Genomic DNA, 15699 nt, shown 5'->3' on the forward strand with positions numbered 1-15699 from the left:
TTTTTGGCTCAAAATGTTGCTCAGTTAGTTACTGAAAGTTCACTTTTTTGTTTTTACATGCAATATTATTAAGGAGAAGCTACAGTGTAGTTCCTTGCTAATTAAAAGATTAATATGAGAAGTATTTTACCTCTACAGAAACCAAACCCTAGTTCCTCTCAAAGGCAGATGCATGTTCGTGGCAGATAAACTGCCAGACTAGTTCAGCACAATTTTGGAGGGGTGGGAAGAGAAGTTAGTTTTACAGAAATGCTAAGGTGAATGTCATAGCAGCACTCAGTATAATTTATAATAGTAACTCAGAGGTTAATAGGCTGCTCCAGGGCTCAGGTGAATATGCAGAGTCTGCTTTTGCTCCATGGAAGATTGTGGGTAGTTTTCCAGTTTTATGAGACCCTTTGGGATTATCTCTGCACATTTCATCTGCTGCTTCTATAAGTGCTCTCATGTTTTACTGCTCACCTCTTCTCCTTTGTCCCTCAGGAAAGAAGTCCAGCTACAGCAGAGTTAGGAAATAGATTTGAAGTGCTAGGGGCTTTTGCAAGGGCAGTGGCTAAGAGCTCAGTCTTAAGAGTTCAGGAGAAACCTTCTCACTCAATAGAGAAGGCAGCTGGAGATTGTCTTAGTGATGTGATAGAATAAGGCAAAACTTTGCACTTATATTGCAGGATGAAGGTCTGAAGCACAACTGCACACTTCTCCCATTTCCCATTATACGTTCAAAATTACCATCTGTTTAGGATAACAGAGAGCTTTTTTCCTTAGAATGACTGTTGACGTTTTCCAGATCGCCATTGATTCCCTTTTATACTTTTTCTTTAGTACCACTATGCACAGGAATACTGAAGTTGAGTACTCCTGTCTTAACTAGTATTTAATGAATTTAATTTCTTCCAACACACTTGTCCCTAGTCAGTCTAATATACTGTATTGTTGCTAGCCTCATTACAGAAATTGCCTTGCTATCTTTTGATATTGCAGGCAAATCTCCTGCAGTGGTGGCATCCTGACACCGATAAGTTTATGTATTTTCACTTGCTTCTGTGTATTTTGCATGCATGATGCTATGGCTATTTCAAAGGCATTTCTGCAAGTTTCTCCATTTGCATATGCCAGACTTTTTTTCTCCCAGGATCACTTTTGCCACCTTTTACCTTTCGAGGACAGTGTGCATTGACAATCGAGATGGCAGGTAGAGTCAATTATGAATGTGCTTTTGTAAAGATTTTCTCATAGAAAACGTGATACCATGGAATGTGTGAAAACGTCTCTTACTAATGAAAATGTTCAGAGTTTCTTTTCTGTTCTAGGTTAGGTCTTCGGTAATTTCAGATCAGGTTTGAATAAATGTCTAATCAACTATGCTGTTCCTAAAGTATGGGATAATTTCTTGCCATTCATTTTTCTCTGAGTAGAATAACCTTTGAATTTGGTGAATATCCAGAAATGGGAAAGAAGAGCATATCAGCCTTGAAGGACTTGGATTGTAATAAAGGAAAAATGGAGCAGAATTTAGGGTGGGCAGTTAGTAGTTTGGTTTCCTGATTCCATCCCCTATCTATGCTTCGCATTTACTGTGTAGTATTGGATAGGTGAAACAACCTCTAAGTTAATCTAACTGTTAATACTGGTTAGCTACATAATGTGATGCTTCCTAAAGCTGTTGCAAGCCCTGAGACAGTAATGCTACATGTATATTTTCTGTTGTATCTATTTCTATTGCTGTATGAGCCATCTTTTTTCATTGTTGCTCTGATTGCCCTTATTGAAGTTGTCTTTTTTTTGCTAGACACAAGGTATGGAAGGATGAAGATTATAAGCAGCATAAAAAAAGCAGAAGGCTCTAACTGATTTATGTAAAACCTTTGCTTTAATCACTCTGTCTTTATGTGAATGAGGCTACTCTTCCATCCTTTTCAGTTATTCCCACATCAACACTTGGTAATGTTAAAACACACATGATAAATCTCAGAATGACATTCTACTCCATGGAAATAATCTCCAGTGTCAGGAGCAACAGTGAGAAGGAGAGTAAATCGCATTCCCATGACAATATTAAAAAGAAACCTCCTTAAAATTGATGAATGTCCCCCAATATTTTTCCTAAAGAAAACCAGACAGAGAAAAGGACATTTTTACAACTCATAATCTCTGTTATCAGTGCTTCAGAAATTCCATAGACATGGGAAATGAGGCAGAAATTGAGAAGCAGGTGTTAAATTGGCATTGGAAAATACAGTGCCTATTGTAGGGGTTTTATGCCCTATTAAGAATTCTGGTCTTCTGCTGGTGAGATTGCAAAGTTATAGAGACATGTTTTATTATTCTGTGTAGTAGTTTTGCTAGCATACAATTAAGATGGCATGATCATATTCTGAGGGCAAAATAGAAGTACCTTTAAAAATTCGGAACTATTCCTGCCTGTACAATACTATCATCAGATAATGTGATGAAAGAAAAAATGCATTTGTGAAGGCAATTAACTTTTAGAATGTACATCATATTGCTTTTGTTAGCTGGGAAAAATATCCATCCCTGAATCATCTAGATCTTCTGTCCCCGTGCATAGTATTATCCTTTGACATACACAGACACAGTCATATGTGAGATAAAGAACAGCATGGGATGTTTATTTCCCTGTTTCTTGATGAATATCTTCAGTGAATATATATCAAATATTCTTCAGTAGGAGATCAGAAATCATTATCTAAACTAGATAATAATAAACTTTTACCTTCCATTTTAAAGCCCAGTCACATATGATCCGAACTACAGAAAATGAATATGTTAAAATCACAAGCTAGACAACTTGCATCACATTCCTTGGAAGGTTAGTTGTATCTCAGCAGCTGGTAAACTGAAACTGGAGGGAATTGTGGGGTTTGCAGTAAACTGAAGCATGAATATTTCTGGGGGTTTTGTTTGTTTTTTTTTCTTAAATTTAATCAGAGTCATAAATGGATAGATGGATAAGTAATGTAAAATCTAGAGTGGTACTGAAGTGTTCTTGGTAAAATAATGCTGCTGGATCTAATATCCCTCCTTGCTCTCTCACATTCTATTAATATATTTGTGCAGTGATTTGGTTGCTTACAGTGCACTGAAAACTTTAAAGCTGATTGTATTGCCTAACTTTTAGATAAGTTGCTATTTCTGTTTTTTTGCCCAGCTGAAAATGCGAGCATTCATTGTGAGTATTGAAGACACAATTTCCTAGAAACATGCAAATGTGACTTGCTACCAGTATTTAAGCTAGAGGTAGTTTTACCTCAAATATATTCAGAAAATGGTAGAAAAAATTATACAAGCTCAATAACTCCTCCTCACCTCTAACTTTGCAACAGCAAGAAAAGTTTCTGTTGTATAAATAGAAAATTTCAGGTGAAACTGTGCAATATGCAGATTTCCCTTTGCAGTAAATTCTGTGAATATTTTTGTTAGTTTCCTAAGACTATTGAAAAAATGCATATTAGCTCAGTGAAACTAATTTTCCTATCATTTTTCTTATTTCATAGTGAAATCAGATTAATTATGATAAAGATAGCCTTTGTAAATGCCACTGTCTTGCATCCATCAGTTTTCCATCAAAATTTAGAGTAAAAAGAGGGAAAGCATAGAAAAAAGAATTATTCTCCCTGACTGTACATGAATATTGCATAGTCATTATTTCTCACCATATCACATACAACTGGAGTCATCTGAAGGCATCTTGGTGTTAATGAAATCTGGAAAGGTATTTCTGCTTTTGCTTTAAGATGTGGAATATTATATAAGGTTCACCAATGTGTTAAATTAGTTAGGTGTGAACTGATTTTTAAATTCAATTTATAGTAGTGTTATTGAATGTACAGAGAGACAACACTGGTATCAAGCTGAGGCTTTACTTAACGCTGTTTTAGTGAAAAGGGGCTATCAGCATCAGTTTGTCACACATATTACCCATGCTGAGACCTGATTTCTACTCACAATTTGGTATAAAATGCTTTAGTATTGATAAGAGTCAGACCTAAAGTCTCTGTATTTGCAAGAGAATTATAATTATACTCCTGTGCATCGAAACTAAATTGAGAAACTACAGAGGTAATTGTGACTGGATGAAATTTGAGGAAACCTTGAATAGTGGTATTTATTGCAATTAGAAAAACCTGTAATTCTGTAGGTAGTGTTTCCTAAACTGGGAGCATTTTATTGAGTTTGAGCTGAGCCTCTTATCAAATTCAAGCAAAGCACCAAAAAACAGGTCAGATCGTCTAACTTCAGCTAGCGTGAATGAAAGAATCTTCCTCCTCATCAGGGCTAAAACATGAATTAGTATTCACTTATGGAGGCTTTGAAAAGCAGGATGCGAAATTTGTGTTGTTAGCTGTCATCCCTCTTGCATACTCCTGTGTGTAAACTTCATACTGAGGTAACCACCAGTTCACCATGGTAAACAAGGCTTGTGGTTCAGTAGGTTCTGGTATTCAAATCGCCCTTTTAAAATAGATTTATGGCACTGCAAGGTTTGGGTGGTTTTTCTGATTGTTTTAAACCCAGTGAATGCAGTTATTCCAGAGGGAATTAAATTAAGAAAATTAAGGCAACAAATTATTTAACTCATTTCTGAGCATCTGTCAGATGTGGAGGTTTTTTCAGTAAAACAGGTGTATGTAAGAAGAGATGATGTGGTAAGAATTGGTAGACATAAGACTTTTTAATTTTCTATCACTACATATAGCTCTTCAGAGAGAAAAATACTGCTTTTGAAGGTGTTCTTTAATGTAGCAGAATCTTAGAATGGCTTGGGTTGGAAGGAACACCTTCCACTGGATGAAGTTATTCAAAGCCTCTAGCCTTTTCTTGAATGTGTTGATAAGAAGTGGTTAGGAGTTAGAATCATACAAACAGTTGTAATAATGAGGCACAAATGGGAAATAAAGAAGTGTAAAGAAATGTTTCTATTTTAATCCATAAAGACAACTACTACTAAGAAAATTCCTTTTCTTGATGACTTGGAATCAAGATTGGATGTTGGGTTGGAGTCCAGGGTGGTAGAATAAGCTGTTAGAACCTCCTGCAAACTTGCTACCTCCTTTCCCATCATTGCTATTTCCTTTCCTAAGGGCCACAGCTCTGAGGATTTCCTCTGCAACCAGCTCAGGGTCTCAAAACACTATCCCCGCCTCTCCCAACACACACACACTTTTCTACATCACCATAGCATTTCTGAAGGGCCTTGTATGAGGTATTTAAATCAGAAAGGGGCAGTTTTTAATTAAGACAGGACAGGGCTAGAGGCTGAAGAAGACCCACAGAGTGGCTGATGTGCATAGGCAAGACTGTGTTAGTAGGAAGGGTGCTGCCCTGTACAAGGAACAGTGAGGGAGCAGTACCAGCACGTTGCTTGTTGCAGCAGGACCTTTCCTTACTGGGTCAGTGGAGGTGGGGAGACAACTTTGAGACAAGCATGTGAGCATATTCTTGCACTTGCCTATGTAGTGTTTAATGTTATCTCTTTTTCTGGTCCTGCTGTGGCCAAGAAATAGCATCTGACAGTAAACTGATTGTACACAAATGCATAAGTCAGGCAAAGCTAAATTCTTTGGTTTACAAGGGAAAATGTTGCTGATATTTTTTGCTGGAGTAAACAAAAATTAATCAGTAAGGCTGGACTGTGTTTATTAGAAAACATATTAAAAGTGAAAATTAATATTTTTCTGGTTAATTCCGTCTTCCAATTGCAGGTTCAGTGAATGAGAAGCTGCCACAACGAGAAGGTGCAGGAAAAACAGGTAAATATCTTGGTTGGCCTTTAAATAGAAAATAAAATAGACGTGTGATAGAGCATTGTGATTTTCCATTGGTTTAAATTACCAATATATATTGATTGTGTATTATAGCTACATATAAAATATGTATACATGCATGTATGCTATTCGTTTTATGTCTGCACTGTAGATATTTAGTGAACTTATGAGTACCTATATCTATGCATGTAATTGTCTATGTATGTATCTACATTATATTTTTCTAGTCTCAGTCCTGCAGGCTTTGCTATTTTATGCTGTTGGAAAATAACTTCTCTTCTCATAGCAGTACTTTGAAATATTTTTCATCCTACTTGCTTGCCCTGGAGGACAGATTATGCTGTCTATTTGGTAAAGACAGCATTCTGCAGTCCCAAAATCTTGGAAACTAGGGTCCTCACCTTATTTCCATAGCAATCAGTGCTTGTGTCATATTGGACCCAGAACTTTGGTCAACATTCTGATTAATTCATCTGATGGCTTACATTCATGGCTGGATGATTGTTTTCTTTTAGAGGTAAATCATGGTGTATATCTTGTTGGCAAGACAAAATCTGATGCAATTCAAACATAGCTGTTTAAACTATTTAAATGAGGGAGATGTCTGTGCTTTAAACATAAGTAAAGCTTACACTCTCCAGTTCATCTAAATTCTTCCAAAAATAGCGTACTAAATGTTGCTGTCGGTTACACTGGCATAAATTAATTTAAAAGAAGGTACTCATATTTGTGCTAATGTTAATGACTGTCTGTTTGGTCCACTGTTAATGAAATTGAGCTACATTTTTTACATGAACTTTTGCAGCATTGTGATATACCCAATATTTAAAGAAACCATTGCACTGTTAATGAAGTTCTGGACTGAAGTTAATACCTTTTAGATTGTACAGATATCCTGTACCACATATTTGGTTCATTGATAAGCAAAAGCAAACCTCTTTCGTTCTTTTGGGTTGGGGGAACTTGAGGTGAGTTTTATGATTCAATCATGAAACATCTGTTGAGTTCTTTAAAAAAAACAAGTATAAACTGTTCTAAGTGCTGCTTGAACCAAGTTCAGCAGGCTAATTTTGATTTGGCTAATAATTGCTAAAGTTGCAGCATGATATCTGAATTTCAGGTAATAGTCAAATGTGTCACAAACTGAAGTAGTGTATCAGAAGGTGGTTTAAAACAAAAACTGAGTTTCTGGCTGGGCTCTTGGTAATATCTACCTACTGTAAGCTACCCTCTGAAATTCTGCATTTTCTGAATCACGTACTGATTGATGATCTAAATATACGTCTTGATTCTCAGTACACTAGGATACTTGATGGCCTCTGTAAAATTAATCAATGGTGTTATTCCACCGCCCAGAGAACACCACAAAAATGCCAACAAAGCCAATGAGAAGTGACAATCTGTTATGCCATTGGAGTGAAGTATCTTGTCATTGCATGGACATGAAGAACAAACATTATTAAAATGTGTCCTGATCCTATCGCTAACCCATTTTGCAGTGAAAATAAGTTTCGGTTGCTGCTACTTTGGGTTTTTGGAAAGCGTAGAAGTTGCTGTTCGTGGTTATGGCCTCTAGAGGCAAAGGTCAGAGTGCTTCCAAATCCTCTGCATGATTTGCGTAAAGACAATAGAGACTTACCAAAAACCCCATGATGGTGACAACAAAGAGCACAGGAGAAGGCTGTACTCTAAGCAGCAAGAAGAAACGGAAACTGTGTTAGCCTTAAAGCTGCTGTTCACTGTTATGCTGGTGGGGCTATATGTAAAGGAAAGCTCTTCAACTACCTTCAGTTCTAGTTTCTATGGAAATGTCAGGAAAATAATCTGGAAACTATGTTGGTCTGAGATCTAGATGTGAAACTACAAGAAATATTAGTAAAACCCATGTATGGAAGATACTGTTCATTGGAGACCACCTTGCTCTTGGAGTTAGCTCCATTCTAGAAGAAACAGCATTGATTGGAAAATAGGGGCTAGGAAAGCCTACTCAATCATATTTACCCAATATCTGAAGTGATTTTAACTAATGAAAATGTAATAAGGTAAAGCTGGATCTTTGGGTACTGTTCTTTTTCACAGAATGCTAATTTAAATAATTTCTTTTATGGAATTTTTATTTTCCAGCACTACTTCCTCTGTGTTTCACTGAACCTAAAATTAGTCATATCCTTTTATAATTTCTGTATATTTTCCTCCTTCTTTTCTTGCAGTAATGGTTGGTAATGGATGGATAGAAATGGTGCACCAGCGGCTAAGCTTTATGCAAGCACTATTCTGGTTCTTTAATGTGTGAATCTTGCTCACAAGATCAGCTTGATTGTTAAATATGTCCTGCTTTGATGCAAAAACATTTCCTTTCATTTTAAAGTGTTGACATGTCTGCAGCCACTCAGTTGTCCCAAACTGCTTTTGCTTTCACAGGTCTTATCCATTCTACGCATTTGTCTTATTACTTATTTAGAAATGCTGATTTGATTAGTTATAATATATAGGTACCAATATGCAGCATTAAAAATATAAAATTACAGTCCAGGGGGTGACCTGATCACTTCATGCTTTGTCAAAGGCCCTCCAATCATTTAACCAGCCATAACCTCAAAAGCCATCCATTTATAATCCAGTCTGCAAATGCTATAGTTGTAATATATGTCTATGTTATAGATAGTGCCTATATATATTAGTGCCTATAAATAACATTTAAATTAATGTTTGTTTACTGACCGGGGCTATGTGCAAATCATTAGTATCAGTCACGTATGTACACTTATTTAGCTTACTCTCATAATTGTAGTCTCCTTGCAAATCTTTTCCATTCTGAATTCAGATGATGCCTCAGCTCCTGCGCTGGAGACTCAGCCTCAAGGTGATGAAGAAGGTGAGCACTGACAGGAATTTAAGAGTGTGGTGTTGAACAACAGAGTATGGACCATGTACCACAACATCAAACGCTACCTTAGAGTCAGGGCAACTGCTGGGGTAGTTGCAAGAAATTGCAATAAATTGGAAGCATCTCTATCATTTTCCAGATAAAGACAGTGAACTCAATAGAGTCTTTACTTACAAGCAACAAATTTTGTGTGATAGTTTTGAGGTGATACTGTAGCTATGGAGTTTGACATTAGCAATTTTAATTGGCACTATTCAGGACAGAGACAGGTTTTAAACTTGAGCCAGAGTGCAGATTAAAACTGTATAGCCAAATAAGGAAGTTAAGGGGGAAAAAATCTGTTCTCATCATATTGCCTGGTAGTATTAAATTTGATGTTTTGTCAGGCTTATTTGCCTCTGGGAAATTCGGTAAATGGAAAGCTCAAGGCCCACAAGCAGTGATAGTTCTTTATTGTGGCTGCCCTACCAGTCACTACAGATCTCATGGAATTGGATCTGAAGTTATTACATGTTTTGGGTCCACACTGGGAGACTTTTATTCCAAGAAAACATAATTTTAATCTACAAATATTTATTTCAGCTTTTTGTATGAGTTGGATGAGGAAGGTACTGTTCATACTTTTGCATAAATAAAGATTTTAACTGTCCTAATAGAAACCAGTGTGGCCTGCTTTTTTTTAGATCCATGTGCCTTTAAAACCAGACACTTACTATTCAGCTGCAAACTTTGTTCTGTTGTCTTTTTTTCTAGATATAGCTTCTCGTTATCCTACCTTATGGACTGAACAAGTAAAGAGTAGACAAAACAAAACCAATAAAAACTCAGGTAAGAGCTTATGTTGTTCTTACTTTGCCAAGCTCCTTTCATAACATGCATTGGGCTTTGTGAAAACTGAAGCCATTCAAGTGAGAGCTGTTTTAACAACCGTTATGCTTCCACTCTCATCTTAAGATACCAGCATAATGATTTGCATTCTGATGATTTTGTAGGCCTGTGCATCATATGTTCCTTTTATATGGAAATATTTTTGGCCAGGCTTTGCTAGGTGTAAAATGACAGTACTCCAGTGAGGTCTCTGGCTTACATCTGTTTGCATCTGTGAATGGATCTAACATTTATTTTTTTGCATAATCTTTAAATCTCTGCCTCTATTTTATCTAAGTGTATTTTCTTTTTTTCTGGGAAATGTGCAGCAAGAAGGCACTTGGAAAGTGCCAGGTGATTTACATGTGTTTAGTAGTAAATCTTAGGCAAACCTGAAAAAAAGCTACCTCTCATCAGGAAGAAGTGCTCAGTTAACAGGAAATTGGAAAGACAGTGTTACCTGCTTTTTACTACATCACTCACTTGTTATTTACAAACTGATCACCAGTTTCCTGTGGATTAATTTATTTTCCTTTTTTTAGAATTATTAAATTTTGGCTTTCTTTTTTTTAATCACTGTTCAGAACTGAGTTCTGTAAACCTGGACTAGGAATATCAGGCAAATGTCCTAAGACTGAAGGCTCTAAACTATTCAGAAAGGTTCAGTGCTTTGGTGGACTATAAATTTTGATGCTTTCCTCACTGTTCCTTCCTTCCTTCCAATGAAATAAACTGAGAGACAGACATATATTTACTAGGAGGTTTCCAGATTTTTATATAAGCTACTTTTAACATCACAGCAATAATTATTAATGATTTTTCCTCACCTTCAGGTTCCAATAGGCACTTAAGGAAAGAACTTTAAACAATGTAGAAACGAGTTTGAAGCAAACACTTTTCGTGCTGGAGATTTATTCTGTCATTTCTTTAGTCAGTGTTAACAAGAACAGAATTCTTTTGGGATTTCTGTTGTGTAAAATATGTGTGTAGAAATATTTTACTTTAAGGAGTGTTTATTTAATTTTTACAGTGCTAGAGACTAGATTTAAAGCAAGAATTTTTGAGTTTGTAGTGCAGCTGTTGGAAGCCAGAGCTTCAACACGCACATGCACAAATTAGAAAAACACCAAAGAAGAGGCAAGTCTGTTACAGGGAGCTTATAACCTCCAGTCCATCTAAAGACATATTTACAAAGGATAAGAAACAAGGAGTGTAGTCTACCTGTCTTATGATTGGTAGCTCAAGCGTATCAGCATCAAAAACATAATTGTGTTGGATTTTCTAACGTCAGGACTTGCTAAGGTGCCATACCTGAACTAGTAGAAGCATGTGAAGCAGACATTACATAGCCAGCCTTGCTTTGATTTGTAAGCATACCTGATGTGCCAGAAGGGATAACTGCTCTCTCTGCTGTTTCTTCTCTTGTATATGTAATATAACATAATCAATCAAGATGAGTCTAGGTGCTGAAAACAGTGTCTTCATAGTTGCACCAGGCAGTATCTCTCCTCCAAACTCAAAAAAGTGTAATTATTATCAACAACTGCATATTTATAAGTTGTTTGATGACTGAACCTCACTGATATTGAGTAAACAGGTCTTCTAAGGTCTTGAAAAAATTAGGTTAGATTTTCCCCTTATTATCTCCCAGAGTAGTGCCAAGGCTTTTAGGAACATCATCCATGGCGAATGAAATTGGATCTGCTGTGTGTATGGAACAGGAAGGACCTTATGACTGATTCCAGTGGATTGTAAACTGACCACCTTTGGACACCCAGGCTTCGATATAAAGGATAAATACAAATGTCTTCTTTACTCAGTTTGCTTATTAAACTCTGATTCAGACTTGGTCGTACAAACACAAGAAAACTTAATGAAATATGTTTGAGTAAAATGAGGAGAATTTATGTCTGCATATGAACAATGTTTATAAAACAAAAGATGAAACCAAAATTAGTTATGGGCTAAATTTCCTTTATTGCTGTATAGTAAACCAAGGGCTTTCCAAGAAATTTTTCAGGTGCAAATAACACTATGACCTAGCCCTGCCTGTAGAATCTAACTTAAAAAAATAATGCTAAAGAATTCAGGCAAACTTCAAATATCCTACTTAAAAGCTGACTGTTTTTATTTTTTTCTGCTTTTTTCCCTGAGTATGTCCTAATATGTCATAGTCAACAAGTCATAGTGATAAAGAAACTTGCCTCATCCTGAGAAATCAATCTCCTTAGGAGATTGTGAGTCAAAATGAATACATTAAGTTTATTGTATTCATCCTGAAGTAGTTTTCTTTTGCTACTCTGCAAATGAACTGCCAGTTATAATTAGCTAGTAAAATCAGCATAAGCTTTTAGGATTTAGAGGAGAGAAAATAATGGCTCAGGAAACTGGTTTCTATTAGTTATCAGTGCTCTCGTTGGATTAAATAGGCCTAAATTAATTTAGCACAGAGGCATGCCGTTTGGGAGACTTACAGATACAGGGCGTGAAATTGCTGGATTACATATCCATGTTCTATTAAGAATTCTAGTGCATGTTCTTATTTTTTTGGTTCAGAGAAATAGACCTTTGCTGCTTACTAAAGGCTTTTGTAGAGTGATATTAAACCTACTAGCTTTTGATAACAAAATATTACTGTTGGCAAAACCACCATCAACATTGGGTCATGTAACAATAGCTCTATTTAAACTGGTGGATTTGGGTAGAGACATCTCAAATTTAGCTCTCTTTGTATGTTGAAAATGATTTTCAAAATTTTTTAAAAGACTTTTTCTTCACAGAATTAGGAAAAAAGTATGCATTGGGTTGCTAACATAGCAATGTTTGCTGAGATTATGTTTTTTATATATACCATGATGCCTTTTCAGGTATTTTGCCATTTTTTTGTTTCTTCTGGATTTCTTTTTACCCCCATGCTCCACATTTTTTTTTCCTCCATTTCACAGAAAATATTATGGGTTTGCCACATCAGATTGAAAAAAATTGTAATTACAGCAACAGAGAGCAAAAATAAGCAGTAATACATCAAAAACACTGAATGTAGGACTGCATGGGTTCCGACTGAGGCATCAAAGTGTAGCATCCTACATTCTGCTGTCTATATGTGAACTTGGTGTCTAAATTCCTTCTGTAGTTTGTGGCGGCGCAGTCAGTGTGGTCAGTGGTGTCTAGAAAGCAGTCCACCTCATTTTAAAGCCGACACCTGCACACGGCCAGCTAACTAGATAACTGAACGTTACTGAGTGCAGTGACTAGTTTATATCTCTAGCCATATGAAGGTATCTTTACTTTAGATGAACTTAATCCCGCCCCAGTATCGGCTGAAAATTCAAGTAGTATTCTTTTAGAGCTTTAGTGTTTTGTAAAGATCAGAGAACAGAAGTAGAGAAAGTTTTTTGTCTTGAAGAAACTAGGTATTTTGGACTATGTCCTCAAAAGTTACCAGTTGCTTTAACTTCAACTGTGATGTGGGTGAAGAACACCACACATGACACAGCATACATGACAGTGCAGAAACTTTCCTGTCACCTAACAGGGAAAATGCAGTTCCCTGAGGAAGGGTCAGGTTGGACTGTAGATCTCTTAGGTTCTCATTGCTACATCTACTCTACCAGCTATTTATATCCCTGTGGGATTCTTGGGAAGCAAGTGTGACATTTTTCAGAGGATGTATGCCCTTTTTGGAGTTTGAGGGTTGGCAAAGGAAAAGTAGTTTATTCGTTTTCACAACAGCCAGTGAAACAGGATTTATTTTGTTCGCTTGAATTTAAGAGACAAATTTTTCTATTAGTCTGTTGTGGAAGCACTTCCATGAAAAATAAATTGGGTGAGTTTAACTGATACTATTGTCAATGGTAAAAAAAATCTGCAATGCTGAGAAATTTCTAAGTACAATCTGTACAGCACACACATGAGAATAAATAAAAGTATGAGATGTCATTAATTTTCAAACGCAGAATGCAAAAAGTCATCCATAATCTGGAATATACTTACATATGCTCTTAAAGTCTTTAGAGATTCTGGTGATAATATAATTGAAGTTAAAATAGCCAGGGTTGAATAACATGTAATTGGCCAAGATGCGGTCAGTTTCATGGATTTACTGTTCTGTTAGTTCTTTTCTCTTATCATTAATACTTCTGTGTTCTGTTTCCTTAAAGATTGCATAGTATGGCATTATTGGCACTAATGATTTATATGTTCATTGATCAGTTGTGTAGTTTATTTAATAAGCATTGTGAAATGATTAAAAAATTGACGGTTGTTTTGTTGATAATCTGGTATGGCTAGAAAAATAGAAGACAGGAAGAAATTGTCATATTTCTTTGTGCATAATACTGAACTTAAGTTTGCTTCATGTGTTAAATTTTAAATGTATGTAATGATTGGGTAGAAAATTAAGGCCCCTGATAGTCAATGGCAGTACTCCCAGACAGCAGTTGAACAGCCATTCATGCTCTGACTGCATGCTACTAGTTCATCCAGTAGTTCACATTTCATCTGGATCAGGCACAGACGTGATATAGTGCTTGTGCCAGCTTTATGCTGTCTGCCAGAATCATGCTTATATGCTTCAAGCCGCTGCTAGTGGACAAGCCATACATGATCCAGCATTAAATAGGGTCACCCAGAGGAAACTGTGTGTTAGCATAAAGCCTGCTGAGGCAGGGTCAGGCTGTAGAAATTAAGACATCTGTGCAAAAAGTAGTGAATCATGTGATGATGACAATTTTCATCCATAAGGGAGAATCCTAAATCAGAATTCATTATCTCCTCAAAACATAGCTTTAGTGACTTCAAGAGTGCCCAGATTTCAGCCACTGTGCCTGGATATTCTGGTGGTATAGAGTCATCTTCAGTTTCATTTTTTAATTTGAATGTGCACACATAAAAGTGTCACATAGTATTTTATTTAATTTTCTGACACAACAGAGTATTGTTTTATTGCTGGCATTTTACTACAGACCATCATTTCAAGGCTTTAAAAATCTGTTACAAGATATTATCAATTAGGCTCAAAGTATTCAATCCAACAGGAGTTCCATTCTCCAAATGCCTTCTGGGTGAACATTGAAGTGCACACACAATGATGTAGTGTAGAGTGGCTGCAAATGCAAATGAAAACAGTGTAATATCTACCATGAATATATACTTAATAGAAGGGAAATAGGGAATTCAAAGTGATAATGTGACTAGCAATTATGTGTCTTTATATCAAATAGCTATTTTCATTTATTTGTCTGTATAGTCTGAATCTGTTGGCAAAGTCTGCCAGTAAGATTGACTAGTGTGACAGAGTGACATGCTAAGTTTTGAATGCAGTTTTTATTGCCTTGTCATCTGACTGCTTTAAAGCATTTGTATATATGATTTTTTTTTCTCACATGGAAACCATTTTGGCTGCCAGTGAGGTTTCTGTTTTGTTAGATTGCTTTGTTTTGTTTCTCAGAGGCAATTGCTCCAATGAGATCCCTGTACACTGCTCATTCCCTGAAAGTCATCTTCTTGCAAAGAATGAAGACAAACCTTGTTCTCTGCTCCAATGCTCATATTCATTCTAAATTGAACCTGGCTAATATCCTCCTGCTATGCCTATCCTGGCAAAGCTCAGTCCTGAAATTAAAAAAAAAGCCTGCATGAAAAACACAAAACTAGCATATTCTTTCAAAGGAAATAAATGTGAAAGTTTATGTGTCTGCCCAATCACATGATTTCTGATAGCTATTCCTTTCTAAGCATTGGAAAATGAGTAACTTATAGACAGGAAAATGACTAACAGCTTAGTGACTTTGTATTTATTCGCATTAATTGTTACATTTTACAGATGTTACTTTTAATAGTGACTGAAGATACATTACCTGCAGCTGAAGATGTGTGAGATAGCAAGAAAAAAATAAGATCCTGTTACTTGTTCCCAGTTACATATTTATTGCACATCAGTTACAAGTTTTCTAGAACTATTTTGAATTAGACTTATTTCACAATGTGAAGATTTGGGATATGGAATGAGTTATAATACAAGGAGATCAAAATGGATATCATAAGAAACTGAGAAAAGAACACAGGAAAGAGTGAAAAGATTTCTAAAAGCTTATTACCTCCATTTTCAGCAGGGCTTCCTAGTAAGTCTTGGGTTGTCCTGAAGAACCCTGGACAATC

The 15699-nt window shown here is 36.2% G+C and overlaps 1 protein-coding gene across 4 annotated transcripts in view; it reads left to right on the top strand.

The window, feature by feature from the left end:
• SMOC2 (SPARC related modular calcium binding 2) overlaps window positions 1-15699 on the top strand; it is a 267516-nt gene that overhangs the window by 190641 nt on the left and 61176 nt on the right. For 2 of the 4 annotated variants that reach the window (XM_069852261.1, XM_069852258.1), the window contains 3 exons: window positions 5724-5771; window positions 8578-8661; window positions 9427-9501. In XM_069852261.1, coding sequence (XP_069708362.1) covers window positions 5724-5771; window positions 8578-8661; window positions 9427-9501 — 207 coding nt within the window. The remainder of the gene's footprint in view (window positions 1-5723; window positions 5772-8577; window positions 8662-9426; window positions 9502-15699) is intronic. The other 2 variants (XM_069852260.1, XM_069852259.1) reach the window with 1 other exon arrangement.

The sequence above is a fragment of the Phaenicophaeus curvirostris genome, chromosome 2, assembly GCF_032191515.1.
Source record: "Phaenicophaeus curvirostris isolate KB17595 chromosome 2, BPBGC_Pcur_1.0, whole genome shotgun sequence".
NCBI lineage: Eukaryota > Metazoa > Chordata > Aves > Cuculiformes > Cuculidae > Phaenicophaeus > Phaenicophaeus curvirostris.